The sequence below is a fragment of the Hyla sarda genome, chromosome 1 (assembly GCF_029499605.1).
Source record: "Hyla sarda isolate aHylSar1 chromosome 1, aHylSar1.hap1, whole genome shotgun sequence".
NCBI classification, from domain to species: domain Eukaryota; kingdom Metazoa; phylum Chordata; class Amphibia; order Anura; family Hylidae; genus Hyla; species Hyla sarda.
The window spans coordinates 4609025-4628963 of NC_079189.1; the positions used below are offsets into that span (position 1 = coordinate 4609025).

The 19939-nt window shown below is 49.4% G+C and overlaps 2 protein-coding genes across 3 annotated transcripts in view; one reads left to right on the top strand and one right to left on the bottom strand.

Moving 5' to 3' along the window:
* The window catches only part of LOC130306607 (zinc finger protein 420-like), a 54780-nt gene extending 54009 nt beyond the window's left edge, over window positions 1–771 (bottom strand). The window contains exon 1 of the mRNA XM_056552114.1: window positions 347–771. Coding sequence (XP_056408089.1) covers window positions 347–367 — 21 coding nt within the window. The 5' untranslated portion in view covers window positions 368–771. The remainder of the gene's footprint in view (window positions 1–346) is intronic.
* Window positions 772–3914: 3143 nt separating this feature from the next.
* Window positions 3915–8554, top strand: LOC130286535 (oocyte zinc finger protein XlCOF6.1-like). 2 transcript variants are annotated; one of them, XM_056537284.1, is made up of 4 exons: window positions 3915–4030; window positions 5313–5492; window positions 6714–6840; window positions 7200–8554. In XM_056537284.1, the coding sequence occupies exons 1-4, from the start codon at window positions 3953–3955 to the stop codon at window positions 8174–8176; spliced, it is 1362 nt and encodes a 453-aa protein (XP_056393259.1). In that variant the 5' UTR covers window positions 3915–3952; the 3' UTR covers window positions 8177–8554. The 2 variants fall into 2 exon arrangements, with proteins under 2 accessions (XP_056393259.1, XP_056393265.1); XM_056537290.1 differs by lacking the exon at window positions 5313–5492 and having other exon boundaries at window positions 3947–4030.
* Window positions 8555–19939: the final 11385 nt, after the last annotated feature.

Consider the following 19939-nt stretch of genomic DNA (forward strand, 5'->3'; position numbering starts at 1 on the left):
ACTACTGGGATGACACACTGTAACAAACCTCCTCCTCATGTAATCTCCTTACTACTGGGGTGACACACTGTAACAAACCTCCTCCTCATATAATCTCCTTACTATTGGGGTGACACACTGTAACAAACCTCCTCCTCATGTAATCTCCTTACTACTGGGATGACACACTGTAACAAACCTCCTCCTCATGTAATCTCCTTACTACTGGGGTGACACACTGTAACAAACCTCCTCCTCATGTAATCTCCTTACTACTGGGGTGACACACTGTAACAAACCCCCTCCTCATGTAATCTCCTTACTATTGAGGTGACACACTGTAACAAACCTCCTCCCGTAAACTTACCTTAGCCTTTATTTCTATCATGCACTGATGAGCCCCGCCCACTCCTGTCACATGACCATCCTCACAGGTCCTTCATACTCAATCTCTCCTATCCTGCTGAGCTCCGCCCCCACAGGTACTAGTCACATGATTGTGACACCTTCACAGGTCCTACTGCTCCCCCGTCTAGCAGATACAAAGCTGGTCGGGCAGTCTCTGCTGTTGTGTTGTGTGGAGATCTCTGCTCCTCAGTGACTTCCGACAAGGACCTGCTTTGTATCTACTAGATGCTGGAGGTGTAGGACCTGTGATGATGCCACAATCATGTGACCAGTACATTTGAGGGCGGAGCTCAGCAGGATTGACGAGATTGTGGACGAAGGACCTGTGAGGATGGTCATGTGACAGGTGTGGGCGGTGTTCAGCAATGTATGATAGAAATAAAGGCTAAGGTAAGATTATCATCAGAAGGAGGTTTGTTACAGTGTGTCACCCAGTAATATGGAGATTACATGAGGAGGAGGTTTGTTACAGTGTGTCACCCCAGTAGTAAGGACACTACATGAGGAGGGGGTTTGTTACAGTGTGTCACCCCAGTAGTAAGGAGATTACATGAGGAGGAGGTTTGTTACAGTGTGTCACCCCAGTAGTAAGGAGATTACATGAGGAGGAGGTTTGTTACAGTGTGTCACCCCAGTATTGAGGATATTACATGAGAAGGAGGTTTGTTACAGTGTGTCACCCCAGTAGTAAGGAGATTATATGAGGAGGAGGTTTATTACAGTGTGTCACCCCAGTAGTAAGGAGATTACATGAGGAGGAGGTTTGTTACAGTGTGTCACCCCAGTAGTAAGGAGATTATATGAGGAGGAGGTTTGTTACAGTGTGTCACCCCAGTAGTAAGGAGATTACATAAGGAGGAGGTTTGTTACAGTGTGTCACCCCAGTAGTAAGGAGATTACATGCGGAGGAGGTTTGTTACATTGTGTCACCCCAGTAGTAAGGAGATTACATGAGGAGGAGGTTTGTTACAGTGTGTCACCCCAGTAGTAAGGAGATTACATGAGGAGGAGGAGGTTTGTTACAGTGTGTCACCCCAGTAGTAAGGAGATTACATGCGGAGGAGGTTTGTTACAGTGTGTCACCCCAGTAGTAAGGAGATTACATGAGGAGGAGGTTTGTTACATTGTGTCGCTGGTTCTGTGATTTAGGCTCCTCCTCTTCTTCAGGACTATCCCCTCCAGCTGACCCAGTTGTCTCCTCTTCTCCTGAATGATCCCCCAAGGATGGACAAGGACAGGAATGAGATGACTAAGAGAATATTACACTTCACCTTGGAGATCCTCCACCTGCTGACCGGAGAGGTGAGGTGACCCATCTACATTTCCTCTATTGTTGTAACCATCTGCATTTCCACCATTGTTGTCCCCCATCTACATTTCCACCATTGTTGTCCCCATCTACATTTCCACCATTGTTGTCCCCCATCTACATTTCCACCATTGTTGTCCCCCATCTACATTTCCACCATTGTTGTCCCCATCTACATTTCCACCATTGTTGTCCCCATCTACATTTCCACCATTGTTGTCCCCATCTACATTTCCACCATTGTTGTCCCCCCATCTACATTTCCACCATTGTTGTCACCCATCTACATTTCCACCATTGTTGTCCCCCATCTACATTTCCACCATTGTTGTCCCCATCTACATTTCCACCATTGTTGTCCCCCATCTACATTTCCACCATTGTTGTCACCCATCTACATTTCCACCATTGTTGTCCCCCATCTACATTTCCACCATTGTTGTCCCCATCTACATTTCCACCATTGTTGTCCCCATCTACATTTCCACCATTGTTGTCCCCCATCTACATTTCCACCATTGTTGTCCCCATCTACATTTCCACCATTGTTGTCCCCATCTACATTTCCACCATTGTTGTCCCCATCTACATTTCCACCATTGTTGTCCCCCATCTACATTTCCACCATTGTTGTCCCCCCATCTACATTTCCACCATTGTTGTCTCCATCTACATTTCCACCATTGTTGTCCCCATCTACATTTCCACCATTGTTGTCCCCATCTACATTTCCACCATTGTTGTCCCCATCTACATTGCCACCATTATTGTCCCCCCATCTACATTGCCACCATTGTTGTCCCCCATCTACATTTCCACCATTGTTGTCCCCCATCTACATTGCCACCATTGTTGTCCCCCATCTACATTGCCACCATTGTTGTCCCCCCATCTACATTGCCACCATTGTTGTCCCCCCATCTACATTGCCACCATTGTTGTCCCCCCATCTACATTGCCACCATTGTTGTCCCCCCATCTACATTGCCACCATTGTTGTCCCCCATCTACATTGCCACCATTGTTGTCCCCCCATCTACATTGCCACCATTGTTGTCCCCCCATCTACATTGCCACCATTGTTGTCCCCCCCATCTACATTGCCACCATTGTTGTCCCCCCATCTACATTGCCACCATTGTTGTCCCCCCATCTACATTGCCACCATTGTTGTCCCCCCATCTACATTGCCACCATTGTTGTCCCCCCATCTACATTTCCACCATTGTTGTCCCCCATCTACATTTCCACCATTGTTGTCTCCATCTACATTTCCACCATTGTTGTCCTTCCATCTACATTTCCAACATTGTTGTCCCCCATCTACATTTCCACCATTGTTGTCCCCACCTACATTTCCACCATTGTTGTCTCCATCTACATTTCCACCATTGTTGTCCCCATCTACATTTCCACCATTGTTGTCCCCATCTACATTTCCACCATTGTTATCCCCATCTACATTGCCACCATTGTTGGGAAGCATTGTTACAGTGTGTCACCCCAGTAGTAAGGAGATTACATGAGGAGGAGGTTTGTTACAGTGTGTCACCCTAGTAGTAAAGAGATTACATAAGGAGGAGGTTTGTTACAGTGTGTCACCCCAGTAATAAGGAGATTACATGAGGAGGAGATTTGTTACAGTGTGTCACCCCAGTAGTAAGGAGATTACATAAGGAGGAGGTTTGTTACAGTGTGTCACCCCAGTAGTAAGGAGATTACATAAGGAGGAGGTTTGTTACAGTGTGTCACCCCAGTAGTAAGCAGTTTACATGAGGAGGAGGAGGAGGAGGTTTGTTACAGTGTGTCACCCTAGTAGTAAGGAGATTACATGAGGAGGAGGTTTGTTACAGTGTGTCACCCCAGTAGTAAGGAGATTACATAAGGAGGAGGTTTGTTACAGTGTGTCACCCCAGTAGTAAGGAGATTACATAAGGAGGAGGTTTGTTACAGTGTGTCACCCCAGTAGTAAGCAGTTTACATGAGGAGGAGGAGGTTTGTTACAGTGTGTCACCCTAGTAGTAAGGAGATTACATGAGGAGGAGGTTTGTTACAGTGTGTCACCCCAGTAGTAAGGAGTTTACATGAGGAGGAGGTTTGTTACAGTGTGTCAGCCCAGTAGTAAGGAGATTACATGAGGAGGAGGTTTGTTACATTGTGTCGCTGGTTCTGTGATTTAGGCTCCTCCTCTTCTTCAGGACTATCCCCCCCCAGCTGACCCAGTTGTCTCCTCTTCTCCTGAATGATCCCCCAAGGATGGACAAGGACAGGAATGAGATGACTAAGAGAATATTACACTTCACCTTGGAGATCCTCCACCTGCTGACCGGAGAGGTGAGGTGACCCATTTACATTTCCACCATTGTTGTCCCCCCATCTACATTTCCACCATTGTTGTCCCCTCATCTACATTTCCACCATTGTTGTCCCCATCTACATTTCCACCATTGTTGTCCCCCCATCTACATTTCCACCATTGTTGTCTCCATCTACATTTCCACCATTGTTGTCCCCCCATCTACATTTCCACCATTGTTGTCCCCCCATCTACATTTCCACCATTGTTGTCCCCCCATCTACATTTCCACCATTGTTGTCCCCCCATCTACATTTCCACCATTGTTGTCCCATCTACATTTCCACCATTGTTGTCCCCATCTACATTTCCACCATTGTTGTTCCCCCATCTACATTTCCACCATTGTTGTCCCATCTACATTTTCCACCATTGTTGTCTCCATCTACATTTTCCACCATTGTTATCCCCATCTACATTTCCACCATTATGGTCCCCATCTACATTGCCACCATTGTTTTCCCCATCTACATTGCCACCATTGTTTTCCCCATCTACATTGCCACCATTGTTTTCCCCATCTACATTGCCACCATTGTTGTCCCCATCTACATTGCCACCATTGTTGTCCCTTTCTACATTGCCACCATTGTTGTCCCCATCTACATTGCCACCATTGTTGTCCCCATCTACATTGCCACCATTGTTGTCCCCCCATCTACATTTCCACCATTGTTGTCCCCATCTACATTTCCACCATCGTTGTCCCCCCCATCTACATTTCCACCATTGTTGTCCCCCCCATCTACATTTCCACCATTGTTGTCCCCCCATCTACATTTCCACCATTGTTGTCCCCCCATCTACATTTCCACCATTGTTGTCCCCCCCATCTACATTTCCACCATTGTTGTCCCCATCTACATTTCCACCATTGTTGTCCCCATCTACATTTCCACCATTGTTTTCCCCATCTACATTGCCACCATTGTTTTCCCCATCTACATTGCCACCATTGTTGTCCCCATCTACATTTACACCATTGTTGTCCCCATCTACATTTCCACCATATTTGTCCCCCATCTACATTTCCACCATTGTTGCCCCCCCCCCATCTACATTTCCGCCATTGTTGTCCCCCCCCATCTACATTTCCGCCATTGTTGTCCCCCCATCTACATTTCCACCATTGTTGTCCCCCCATCTACATTTCCACCATTGTTGTTCCCATCTTTGGAGCCGCTCTATGTTCTGGATGTCTCCTTGTAGTGAGGGAGGAATACTGGGGTCAGTCCCCTCATTGTCTCTCTCTATACACAGGATTACACCATAGTGAAGAAGACATGGGGGGAGTGTGTGGCCCCCAGCAGCCATCTCCATGAGTCAGGAGGACAGAGCAGGGCCCGGGGCCCCATCATGGAGCCTCCACCTCTCTCACTGATACATGAGGAGAAGATCCTAGAACTCATCCACAGGATCACTGAGCTGCTGACTGGAGAGGTGACCCTGCTGGGACATTATACAGTAATGGAGGGGTCTGGTGATGACTGGAGTGGTGACACTGCTGGGACATTATACAGTAATGGAGGGGTCTGGTGATGACTGGAGAGGTGACACTGCTGGGACATTATACAATAATGGAGGGGTCTGGTGATGACTGGAGAGGTGACACTGCTGGGACATTATACAGTAATGGAGGGGTCTGGTGATGACTGGAGAGGTGACACTGCTGGGACATTATACAGTAATGGAGGGGTCTGGTGATGATTAGAGAGGTGACACTGCTGGGACATTATACAGTAATGGAGGGGTCTGGTGATGATTAGAGAGGTGACACTGCTGGGACATTATACAGTAATGGAGGGGTCTGGTGATGATTAGAGAGGTGACACTGCTGGGACATTATACAGTAATGGAGGGGTCTGGTGATGACTGGAGAGGTGACCCTGCTGGGACATTATACAGTAATGGAGGGGTCTGGTGATGACTGGAGAGGTGACACTGCTGGGACAATATACAGTAATGGAGGGGTCTGGTGATGACTGGAGAGGTGACACTGCTGGGATATTATACAGTAATGGAGGGGTCTGGTGATGACTGGAGAGGTGACACTGCTGGGACATTATACAGTAATGGAGGGGTCTGGGGATGACTGGAGAGGTGACACTACTGGGACATTATACAGTAATGGAGGGGTCTGGTGATGACTGGAGAGGTGACACTGCTGGGACATTATGCATTAATGGAGGGGTCTGGTGATGACTGGAGAGGTGACACTGCTGGGACATTATGCAGTAATGGAGGGGTCTGGTGATGACTGGAGAGGTGACACTGCTGGGACATTATACAGTAATGGAGGGGTCTGGTGATGATTAGAGAGGTGACACTGCTGGAACATTTTACAGTAATGGAGGGGTCTGGTGATGATTAGAGAGGTGACACTGCTGGGACATTATATAGTAATGGAGGGGTCTGGTGATGACTGGAGAGGTGACACTGCTGGGACATTATACAGTAATGGAGGGGTCTGGTGATGATTGGAGAGGTGACACTGCTGGGACATTATACAGTAATGGATGGGTCTGGTGATGATTAGAGAGGTGACACTGCTGGGACATTATACAGTAATGGAGGGGTCTGGTGATGATTAGATAGGTGACACTGCTGGGACATTATACAGTAATGGAGGGGTCTGGTGATGACGGTATCATTATGTGTCAGGTTCCTATAAGGTGTCAGGATGTGGCGGTCTATTTCTCCATGGAGGAGTGGGAGTATGTAGAAGGACACAAGGATCTGTACCAGGACATAGTCATGATGGAGGATCACCGGCCCCTCACATCACAAGGTAAGCAGAGACATATATATAGATATATAGATATTGACCATATTCAATTGCAGTAATATTTAAGCCTTAGATTTAAGTGTAACTGCTGTAATCCCCCAGGACTAGATATGTGGGTACTGTGTTCCCCAACTTCATACCTTTTCCTTATACATCACACACATCTGTCGGGCTTTATTCTTCATCAGAATTCCAAATAGTCATTTATATCGTTTCCATTGGTTTGGTCCATGTTTATTGTCCATCTTACCACAGAAGTGGCTACAAACAACTCTGTGTATTTCTACCTGAATAGTAAATTATTATAAATCTTTTTTACTTATTGGTTTGTAACAAAATTCTTAAATAATGTTTTTTAACAGAAAATCCCAGTAAGAATTCTGAGGGAAACTTCATGTTATCCCTGAATGATAAAGGAGAAGATGAAGATATGATGGAGCGCTCCTCAGGAGAAGACCTCCTTACCCCTAATGTCCATCCAGATCTATCCTATAATAATCCACCTGATCATGAGGAACCTTCTCCTGACCAACCACACATTCTTACCCCAAGGACTGATCAGAAAGGGAGGAAAAGGATTCAATGTGATGAATGTGGGAAAGAGTTTACAAGAAAATCAAGTCTTATTACTCACACAAAAAATCACACAGGAGAAAAGTTATATTCATGTTCAGAATGTGGGAAATGTTTTAAAAGACAATCAAATCTTACTGAACATGAGAGAACTCACAAAGGAGATAAGCCGTATTCATGTTCAGAATGTGGGAAATGTTTCAAAAAACTATCAAATCTTATCGACCATGAGAGAATCCACACAGGGGAGAAAAATCATTCATGTTCAGAATGTGGAAAGTGCTTTATACAAAAATCCCATCTTGTTAAACATCAGAGAAATCACACTGGTGAGAAGCCGTACTCGTGTTCGGAATGTGGGAGATGTTTTACAGATAAATCACATCTTGCTACACACAAGAGAATTCACACAGGAGAGAAGCCGCATTCTTGTTTAGAATGTGGAAAATGTTTCAATACTAAATTCAACTTAAGGAGTCACGAGAGAACTCACACAGGGGAGAAGCCATATTCATGTCCAAAATGTGTGAAATGTTATACAAGTAAATCAACTCTTGTTAGACATGAGAGAAGTCACACAGGAGAGAAGCCGTATTCATGTTTAGCATGTAGGAAACTTTTTACAGATAAACGGAGTCTTGTTCTACATCAGAGAACTCACACGGTTGAGAAGCCGTATTCGTGTACAGAATGTGGGAAATGTTTTACAGATAAATCAAATCTTGTAGTACACAAGAGAAGTCACAAAAGGAAGAAGACTTTTTGATGTTTTATTTGTAGAAAATATTTTACAAGGAAAACCAATTTTGAGACTCCTCAGAGAATTCCCATGGAGAATAAACCATTTTCTTCTTTGGAATGTGGGAAATGTTCTCATATCTGGTTATACATAGACATTACGTAGCCAATAAAATGTTTATCTACCCTGTGGAACTCGCCTAAATCTGCTGAACACCTAAATAGTCCATAGGCGGTTTGATTAGACTGATAAGTGGGTTGAGGTCAGTTCACATCATGTGCAGTTTTGATGTGTTTTCTTATTCATAGTGCGTAGTCTATACAACAATTTTACCATGAGGAGAAAATAATTTGGGTGTATAACTACTATGTATCCTAATCCCATAGAGATAGCTGCAGCAGTATACAGATAGAGCTGGAGGGGAGGAGTATAACTACTATATATCATGATCCCATAGAGATAGCAGCAGTATACAGATAGATCTGGAGGGGAGGTGTATAACTACTATATATCCTGATCCCATAGATAGCAGCAGTATACAGATAGAGCTGGAGGGGAGGTGTATAACTACTATATATCCTGATCCCATAGAGATAGCAGCAGTATACAGATAGAGCTGGAGGGGAGGTGTATAACTACTATATATCCTGATCCCATAGAGATAGCAGCAGTATACAGATAGAGCTGGAGGGGAGATGTATAACTACTTTATATCCTGATCCCATAGAGATAGCAGCAGTATACAGATTGAGCTGAAGGGGAGGGGTATAACTACTATATATCCTGATCCCATAGATCTAGCAGCAGTAAACAGAGAGCTGGAGGGGAGGAGTATAACTACTTTATATCATGATTCCAAAGAGATATCAACAGCCAAAGAGTGAAAATGGAGCACTCACCTCTTGGAGCACTCACCTCTTGGAGCACTCACCTCTTGGAGCACTCACCTCTTCCGCGCAGCAATCGGATAGACGTGTGCTGCGTCCTGGTTAATCCAATGGCTTCAGGATGGCATCAGCGGGTGACAGTGTTTCGTGCCGGTCTGGCGCTTTCTCAAGCCCTTGCTGGTGTCGCTCTGTTCACCTGTTTAAATAAAGTTGTCCAAAGTTACGCGCGCAGCATCGACGTAATAGGATGTTTCTATGAATGAATGGACACGGAGAAGAGCGTTACGTCATCTTCAGACATAGTAAACGATTACAAACGGAACGATGCACAACCTGCGGTAAACATATGTGTGAATGATAGTATTCTTAGGAGTGCTCCAAACTCGTTTTTATCATTTAAAGGGGTACTCCGGTGGAATTTTTTTTTTTTTTTAAATCAACTGGTGCCAAAAAGTAAAACAGATTTGTAAATGACTTCTATTAAAAAATCTTTACCCTTCCAGTACTTCTTAGAAGCTGTATGCTACAGAGGAAATTCTTTTCTTTTTGAATTTCTTTTTTGTCTTGTCCACAGTGCCCGTATCAGGAACTGTTCAGAGTAGAAGAAAATCCTCATAGCAAACCTATGCTGCTCTGGACAGTTCCTGACACGGACAGAGGTGTCAGCAGAGAGCACTGTGGACAAGACAAAAAAAGAAATGAAAAAAAAAAATATTTCCTTTGTTGCATACAGCTGCTAATAAGTACTGAAAGGATTAAGATTTTTAAATAGAAGTAATTTACAAATCTGTTTTACTTTCTGGTACCAGTTCAAGTTTTCCACCGGAGTACCCCTTTAAGTCGAAGTGGGCCGGTGGCATTTAGACGTGTTATCCATAGCTGTCACGCCCCCTCCCATAGACTTGCATTGAGGGGGTGGAGCGTGACGTCACACGGGGGCGGAGCCGTGACGTCACAATACTCCGGCCCCGCGATCGCCAGTCATCAGACCCAGAGTGAACTTGCTCCGGGGGCTGATGGTAACGGGGTGCCGCATGCATGATCACGGGGGTCCCCAGCGGCGGGACCCCCTGCGATCAGGCATCCTTTCCCTTATCCTTTAGATAGGGGATAAGATGTCTTAGCGTCAGATTTCCCCTTTAAACAATTTTTTACAACGACATTAAGAAAGCGCCAGACCGGTGCGAAACACTGTCACCCGCTGATGCCATCCTGAAGCCGTTGGATTAAAGGGGTACTCCTGTGCCCCAGCCTTCTGAACATCCTGTTCAGAAGGTTTGGGGCAGCGGCCGTGGTTGCGACGTCACGGCCACGCCCCCTCCATTGATGTCTATGGGAGGGGGCGTGACGACAGTCACGCCCCCTCCCATAGACATCAATTGAGGGGGCGTGGTCATGTCGTCGCAACAGCGGCTGCTTCTCCAAGCCTTTGGAACCGAATGTTCAGAAGGCTGAGGCGCAGGAGTACCCCTTTAACAAGGACACAGCACACGTCTATCAGATTGCTGCGCGGAAGAAGTGAGTGCTCCAAGAGGTGAGTGCTCCATTTTCACTCTCTGGCTGTTGATGTTTTACATGGACTCATACTTTTGACGTGAACGCCACCTAATTATTGGCAGTACCTGTGGATGGCGTTTACATAGCAACCTTACCATTATTTGTTTGGGTAATTATATGGCAGCGGTGCCAATGCTGTTTTCTTCTTGATCTACATCCCATAGAGATAGCAGTAGTATACAGATAAAGCTGGAGGGGAGGTGAATAACTACTATGTATCCTGATCCCATAGATATAGCAGCAGCAGTATACAGAAAGAGCTGGTACGGAGGTTTATAACTACTATATATATCCTGATCCCATAGAGATAGCCGCAGTATACAGATAGAGCTGGAGGGGAGGTGTATAACTACTATATATCCTGATCCCATAGATATAGCCACAGAATACATAGAGAGCTGGAGGGGAGATGTATAAGTGTTAATTTTTTACGTAAATTTGTTTTCCCTTAGTCCTAACAGCAGCAGCAAGTGGGGTGTTCTGCCCCTGTGAAGCTGGCAGGACGGTGGAATTTTTAATTCCGCCCAAGTAATTAACATTTTAATTAACTCCTCCATAAAAGGCCTCCTCCCTTATGCCACATTGCTTATATAACAAGTAACAAAACAATCAAGGGTGGGAAATTTGTGTGCTGCTGTTAGGACTAAGGGAAAACAAATTTACGTTCAAAATTAACGCTTCCCTTACGTCCTAACCAGCAGCACAAGTGGGGACTTAGCAAGTAATAACACAAATAGGGAGGGACTACGGCAGAGCGGCACTTAGGATAGACTGCCCAAAGGCCAACTCTTCCGAATGTTTGGTATTAACCCTGTAATGACTGACAAATGTGTTATGGGTGCCCCAAGAGGCAGCAGCAGCACAGATTTGTTCCAAAGGAACAGATTTCCTTTCGGCAAAGGAAGTTAGACATTGCCCGGGTAGAATGGGCAGTTACAAAGGCAGGAGGAGTCAACTACAAAAGCCTCTCGGATTGCCTCTTTAATCCATCTACTCAGAGAGGGTTTAGAGGCTTTAAAACCTTTGTTCTTCCCTGAAAAAGAAACAAGAAGGTATTCTGATCTTCTGATTTCTCCAGTTCTTGCGATGTAGATTTTCAGAATTCTTGAAATGTCCAGAGTATGATGAGCAGCTTTCTCAGGAGAAGATGGGTTAGGACATAGAACTGGGAGAGATATGACCTGGTTGATGTTTGAGAAAGTTGGGACCTTAGGAACAAATGTAGGCAGATATCTCAATAGGACTCTGTCCTGGAGAAACAGTGTATTAGGATCAAAAGCCGAAAGGGCCTGAAGCTCACCAATTCTTTTGGCTGAGGTTATGGCCAACAAAAAGGTGACTTTTAGGGTTAAATACCTAAAGTCAGCTTCTTCCAGAGGTTCAAAGGGGGGAGAGCATAACCCCTTAAGAACAGTGGATAAATCCCATCTGGGGATAGGTCTGAGAACCCTTGGTTTAAGTCTTTTAGCTCCCCTGAAAAAACTTTTGATTAGGGGTTCTTCTGACCAAGACCTGCCTAAAAAGGCAGAGAGCGCTGAGACTTGAACCTTTAGAGTAGATGGGCTTAGACCCTTGACAAGGCCATCCTGGAGAAAACGTAATAATGCAGAAAGAGGAGGATTTGAGGCTACTACCTCTTTCATAGTACACCACTGATGAAAGATCCGTTTTATCCCGGAATAAACTTTGTTTGTTGATTGTGCTCTAGAATGAGCAATGGTTCTCAAAACCTCTGCAGGAAGCCCACTATCTAGTAGGGTCCTGTCAATCTCCATGCTGTCATATTGAGTCTCCTCAGATCTAGGCAGGAGCCTGTGTGGTGAGACACTAGGTTCTGCATGGGGGGAAGCCTCCAATAACACCCTTGACTCATCCTCATGAGTTGGGTGAACCAGGACCTCTTGGGCCACAATGGTATGATGGCAATCACTGAGGCCTGGTCTTGACTGATTTTCATCAATACCCTTGGTATCATGGAAAGTGAAGAGAATATGTAGGCCAGCCTGAACCTCCATGGAATGGACAGAGGGTCTATCGCCACAGGATTGTCCTCTTTGTAAAGAGAGCAAAACTTGCTCACTTTGGCGTTCAGACGTGTTGACATGAGATCTATCTCTGGCACTCCCCACCGCAGAGTTATCTTCTTGAAAACTTCTTCGTTGAGGGACCATTCGCCCTGGACTGGAAGGCCGCGACTTAGACGATCTGCAACTGTGTTGAGATTCCCCTTGATGTGGATCGCTGAAAGGTGGGTTAAGTTGGTCTCTGCCCAAGAGAGAATTAGTCCGGACTCTTTGAGGAGTGCTTGTGAGTTTGTACCTTCCTGTCTGTTAATGTAAGCCACCACAGTGGTGTTGTCTGACCGAACTCTTATCGCTTTTCCTAGGATAAGGGGTGCGAAATGGAGGAGAGCTAGACGAACTGCTCTTAGTTCTCTCATGTTGGAGAAGAGAAGTCTCTTCAGAGAGGTCCAAGTACCCTGAACAGGATGCTCGTTCAGATGGGCTCCCCAACCCAGAAGGGAGGCATCCGTGGTCAAAATGATCCAAGAGGTTTAATCAAGGACTTCCCATCTGTCAGATCCCTCCACCATTTGAGGGATGCTCGGACTTCAGGAGACAGGCTGCATCTTTTGTCCAACCCCTTGGGGTTGCGATTCCAGACAGACGAGACTTTATCTTGAAGTGGTCGATGCCAAAGTGCCCAAGGAACTGCCTCTGCAGATGCTGACATGTGGCCCAACATCATCATAGTTTGGATGGAGACTTTGCGAGGACTCCTCAGAAACTCTGCGACTTTTACCACTCGACCCTTTCTCTCTGGAGTCAGAGATAAAGTCATACGGGAGGAATTGATTATGAAGCAGAGGAACTTCCTGGTTGTGGAGGGAATAACCTCGGACTTCTCCCAGTTTATAATCCAGCCCAGACGCTGAAGGAAATCTAGAGCCAGATGAAGATGAGATTGTAAGACCTCTGGAGAAGCAGCTTTTAGAAGCCAGTCGTCCAGGTAAGGATTAATCTCTAGACCTCTTAGTCTGAGAGCAGCAACAACTGGAGCCACAACCTTTGTAAAAGTGTGGGGAGCAGAAGTAATGCCGAAGGGCAGGACAGCAAACTGGAGGTGCCTTACCACTCCTTTTATGGTGACAGCAACCCTCAAGAATTTCCTGTGAGCAGGATAGATATGAACGTGAAGGTAGGTGATGAAGGTATCATTCCACCAACCAAAATGAGATGTGGAGAGATCTACAGGTCATTCAGCTGTCCTAACCCCCTGACCGTGGTGGTCACCATCCTCTTCCAGTCGGAGGTGGTGGCATTGGCCGACCTGCTGCACTGGCTAAAAAGACCATGTACGGTTCTCAGCTCATCGCATAAGATCTACGATGAAGAGGGGATTTGGAATGGTGGCTACAGAATTAAAGTCCAACTCCACCAGGAACGGGGCGTCACCAGACATCTGCCTCATGTCTTTTATTTAGGAGCGGACAGGGGTATCTGTTATTACCCGGGGCAACCGAGACTTTGCCATAGATGTGGGGGCAGACACCTGGCCTATACCTGTCCTCATGTCAAATGTTCTATGTGTGGAGATTTGGGGCACACGAGACACTTGTACAGGTTATTTGTAATCTATTTTCAGAGCGTGGCCATACGTTCCAGGAATGTCCCTCTGCACAACATAACCTGAATGATGACGGTCTATTGGGTGAGCCTGAAGAACAAGCCTCCTGGGATCTGCCTGTAACATCGGATATACAAAGGGAGCGCAGCTCTCAGGCACAAGGTGCCCCCACCCCAGAATCCACCAAAAATCAAGTGACCATCAGGAGGTGAATCTGCAAGAAGAAGTGTCACCTGTCAGCGAGTCCTCTGAGAAGACATCTGAGGTACCTGCAGAGGCCTCATACGGGCATCAGGACCCAATACCAGCAAAGCCATGGAGTGTGATGTGGAGGAGGAGCCATGGAGTGTGATGTGGAGGAGGAGCCATGGAGTGTGATGTGGAGGAGGAGCCATGAAGTGTGATGTGGAGGAGGAGGAGCCATGGAGTGTGATGTGGAGGAGGAGGAGCCATGGAGTGTGATGTGGAGGAGGAGCCATGGAGTGTGATGTGGAGGAGGAGCCATGGAGTGTGATGTGGAGGAGGAGCCATGAAGTGTGATGTGGAGGAGGAGGAGCCATGGAGTGTGATGTGGAGGAGGAGGAGCCATGGAGTGTGATGTGGAGGAGGAGGAGCCATGGAGTGTGATGTGGAGGAGGAGGAGCCATGGAGTGTGATGTGGAGGAGGAGGAGCCATGGAGTGTGATGTGGAGGAGGAGGAGCCATGGAGTGTGATGTGGAGGAGGAGGAGGAGGAGCCATGGAGTGTGATGTGGAGGAGGAGGAGCCATGGAGTGTGATGTGGAGGAGGAGGAGCCACAGAGTGTGATGTGGAGGAGGAGGAGCCACGGAGTGTGATGTGGAGGAGGAGGAGCCATGGAGTGTGATGTGGAGGAGGAGGAGCCATGGAGTGTGATGTGGAGGAGGAGGAGCCATGGAGTGTGATGTGGAGGAGGAGGAGCCATGGAGTGTGATGTGGAGGAGGAGGAGCCATGGAGTGTGATGTGGAGGACGGATTTCAGGTGGTAAAAATACATCTTTTGAGTTTGAGTTCACCAAACATGTAAAGTCCCAGGCGTCGTCTGCTGTAGAAATCTCACCAGGGAGGTTCAGTGTCTTGGGAGAAGATGGCGATGAAATGTGTCCCCCAAGTGTCCAGGAGCAGGAGGAGAAAGACATTGAGGTGCCTGTGTCCTCTAAGAGATGGGGGGGCCAAAGGACACAGTCAAAGGACAAAGAAAGTGAGGTGACCTGAATGCACCTAAAGATCTGCACCCGTAATGTGAACAGTCTGAAGGCCGGGGCCAGACATCCGGCCATATACCAGCGATGGCCGATGAGAACATTGACCTATATATGTACAGGAGACCAGACTGAAGAATAACTCTGAGGTCTTCTCATCAAAAAGAGATTGGACGCACGGGGCGACTTACTGGTCTTTTGGACTGGACAGACATGATGGAAACATAGAAAGGATCTTAGAGATCAGCGCTGGGAGATGTCTGATGGTGGATTTCATATGGGATGAGGTTCGTTATAGAGTCTTTAATATCTATGCTCCACAGTCACGTAAAGACAGAAGGGACTTGTTTAGTCAGATCAAACCCTATTGTTTTACTGCTAAAGTCTTTATTCTATGAGGTGATTTTAACTGTGTGTCCAGTAATACTGACCGCGTCACATGGCCACAGGCTGAGGTATGACCGCGCGTCACATGTCCACAGGCTGAGGTATGACCGCGCGTCACATGTCCACAGGCTGAGGTATGACCGCGCGTCACATGGCCACAGGCTGAGGTATGACCGCGGGTCACATGTCCACAGGCTGAGGTATGACCGCGCGTCACATGTCCACAGGCTGAGGTATGACCGCGGGTCACATGTCCACAGGCTGAGGTATGACCGCACGTCACATGTCCACAGGCTGAGGTATGACCGCGCGTCACATGGCCACAGGCTGAGGTATGACCGCGGGTCACATGTCCACAGGCTGAGGTATGACCGCGCGTCACATGTCCACAGGCTGAGGTATGACCGCGCGTCACATGTCCACAGGCTGAGGTATGACCGCGCGTCACATGTCCACAGGCTGAGGTATGACCGCGCGTCACATGGCCACAGGCTGAGGTATGACCGCGGGTCACATGTCCACAGGCTGAGGTATGACCGCGCGTCACATGTCCACAGGCTGAGGTATGACCGCGGGTCACATGTCCACAGGCTGAGGTATGACCGCGCGTCACATGTCCACAGGCTGAGGTATGACCGCGCGTCACATGGCCACAGGCTGAGGTATGACCGCGCGTCACATGTCCACAGGCTGAGGTATGACCGCGCGTCACATGTCCACAGGCTGAGGTATGACCGCGCGTCACATGTCCACAGGCTGAGGTATGACCGCGCGTCACATGTCCACAGGCTGAGGTATGACCGCGCGTCACATGTCCACAGGCTGAGGTATGACCGCGCGTCACATGTCCACAGGCTGAGGTATGACCGCGCGTCACATGTCCACAGGCTGAGGTATGACCGCGCGTCACATGTCCACAGGCTGAGGTATGACCGCGCGTCACATGTCCACAGGCTGAGGTATGACCGCGCGTCACATGTCCACAGGCTGAGGTATGACCGCGCGTCACATGTCCACAGGCTGAGGTATGACCGCGCGTCACATGTCCACAGGCTGAGGTATGGCCCCGCGTCACATGTCCACAGGCTGAGGTATGACCGCGCGTCACATGTCCACAGGCTGAGGTATGACCGCGCGTCACATGTCCACAGGCTGAGGTATGACCGCGCGTCACATGTCCACAGGCTGAGGTATGACCGCGCGTCACATGTCCACAGGCTGAGGTATGACCGCGCGTCACATGTCCACAGGCTGAGGTATGACCGCGCGTCACATGTCCACAGGCTGAGGTATGACCGCGCGTCACATGTCCACAGGCTGAGGTATGACCGCGCGCCACATGTCCACAGGCTGAGGTATGACCGCGCGCCACATGTTCACAGGCTGAGGTCTGACCGCGCGTCACATGTCCACAGGCTGAGGTCTGACCGCGCGTCACATGTCCACAGGCTGAGGTATGGCCCCGCGTCACATGTCCACAGGCTGAGGTATGACCGCGCGTCACATGTCCACAGGCTGAGGTATGACCGCGCGTCACATGTCCACAGGCTGAGGTATGACCGCGCGTCACATGTCCACAGGCTGAGGTATGACCGCGCGTCACATGTCCACAGGCTGAGGTATGACCGCGCGTCACATGTCCACAGGCTGAGGTATGACCGCGCGTCACATGTCCACAGGCTGAGGTATGACCGCGCGTCACATGTCCACAGGCTGAGGTATGACCGCGCGCCACATGTCCACAGGCTGAGGTCTGACCGCGCGTCACATGTCCACAGGCTGAGGTCTGACCGCGCGTCACATGTCCACAGGCTGAGGTATGACCGCGCGTCACATGTCCACAGGCTGAGGTATGACCGCGCGTCACATGTCCACAGGCTGAGGTATGACCGCGCGTCACATGTCCACAGGCTGAGGTATGACCGCGCGTCACATGTCCACAGGCTGAGGTATGACCGCGCGCCACATGTTCACAGGCTGAGGTCTGACCGCGCGTCACATGTCCACAGGCTGAGGTCTGACCGCGCGCCACATGTTCACAGGCTGAGGTCTGACCGCGCGTCACATGTCCACAGGCTGAGGTATGACCGCGCGTCACATGTCCACAGGCTGAGGTATGACCGCGCGTCACATGTCCACAGGCTGAGGTATGACCGCGCGTCACATGTCCACAGGCTGAGGTATGACCGCGCGTCACATGTCCACAGGCTGAGGTATGACCGCGCGTCACATGTCCACAGGCTGAGGTATGACCGCGCGTCACATGTCCACAGGCTGAGGTATGACCGCGCGTCTCATGTCCACAGGCTGAGGTATGACCGCGCGTCTCATGTCCACAGGCTGAGGTATGACCGCGCGTCACATGTCCACAGGCTGAGGTATGACCGCGCGTCACATGTCCACAGGCTGAGGTATGACCGCGCGTCTCATGTCCACAGGCTGAGGTATGACCGCGCGTCACATGTCCACAGGCTGAGGTCTGACCGCGCGTCACATGTCCACAGGCTGAGGTCTGACCGCGCGTCACATGTCCACAGGCTGAGGTCTGACCGCGCGTCACATGTCCACAGGCTGAGGTATGGCCCCGCGTCACATGTCCACAGGCTGAGGTATGACCGCGCGTCACATGTCCACAGGCTGAGGTCTGACCGCGCGTCACATGTCCACAGGCTGAGGTATGACCGCGCGCCACATGTCCACAGGCTGAGGTATGACCGCGCGTCACATGTCCACAGGCTGAGGTATGACCGCGCGTCACATGTCCACAGGCTGAGGTATGACCGCGCGTCTCATGTCCACAGGCTGAGGTATGACCGCGCGTCTCATGTCCACAGGCTGAGGTATGACCGCGCGTCACATGTCCACAGGCTGAGGTATGACCGCGCGTCACATGTCCACAGGCTGAGGTATGACCGCGCGTCTCATGTCCACAGGCTGAGGTATGACCGCGCGTCACATGTCCACAGGCTGAGGTCTGACCGCGCGTCACATGTCCACAGGCTGAGGTCTGACCGCGCGTCACATGTCCACAGGCTGAGGTCTGACCGCGCGTCACATGTCCACAGGCTGAGGTATGGCCCCGCGTCACATGTCCACAGGCTGAGGTATGACCGCGCGTCACATGTCCACAGGCTGAGGTATGACCGCGCGTCACATGTCCACAGGCTGAGGTATGACCGCGCGTCACATGTTCACAGGCTGAGGTATGACCGCGCGTCACATGTCCACAGGCTGAGGTATGACCGCGCGTCACATGTCCACAGGCTGATCTATGACCGCGCGTCACATGTCCACAGGCTGATCTATGACCGCGCGTCACATGTCCACAGGCTGAGGTATGACCGCGCGTCACATGTCCACAGGCTGAGGTATGACCGCGCGTCACATGTCCACAGGCTGAGGTATGACCGCGCGTCTCATGTCCACAGGCTGAGGTATGACCGCGCGTCTCATGTCCACAGGCTGAGGTATGACCGCGCGTCTCATGTCCACAGGCTGAGGTATGACCGCGCGCCACATGTCCACAGGCTGAGGTATGACCGCGCGCCACATGTTCACAGGCTGAGGTATGACCGCGCGTCACATGTCCACAGGCTGAGGTATGACCGCGCGTCACATGTCCACAGGCTGAGGTATGACCGCGGGTCACATGTCCACAGGCTGAGGTATGACCGCGCGTCACATGTCCACAGGCTGAGGTATGACCGCGCGTCACATGTCCACAGGCTGAGGTATGACCGCGCGTCACATGTCCACAGGCTGAGGTATGACCGCGCGTCACATGTCCACAGGCTGAGGTATGACCGCGCGTCACATGTCCACAGGCTGAGGTATGACCGCGCGTCACATGTCCACAGGCTGAGGTATGACCGCGCGCCACATGTCCACAGGCTGAGGTATGACCGCGCGCCACATGTCCACAGGCTGAGGTATGACCGCGCGTCACATGTCCACAGGCTGAGGTATGACCGCGCGTCACATGTCCACAGGCTGAGGTATGACCGCGCGCCACATGTCCACAGGCTGAGGTATGACCGCGCGTCACATGTCCACAGGCTGAGGTATGACCGCGCGTCACATGTCCACAGGCTGAGGTATGACCGCGTGTCACA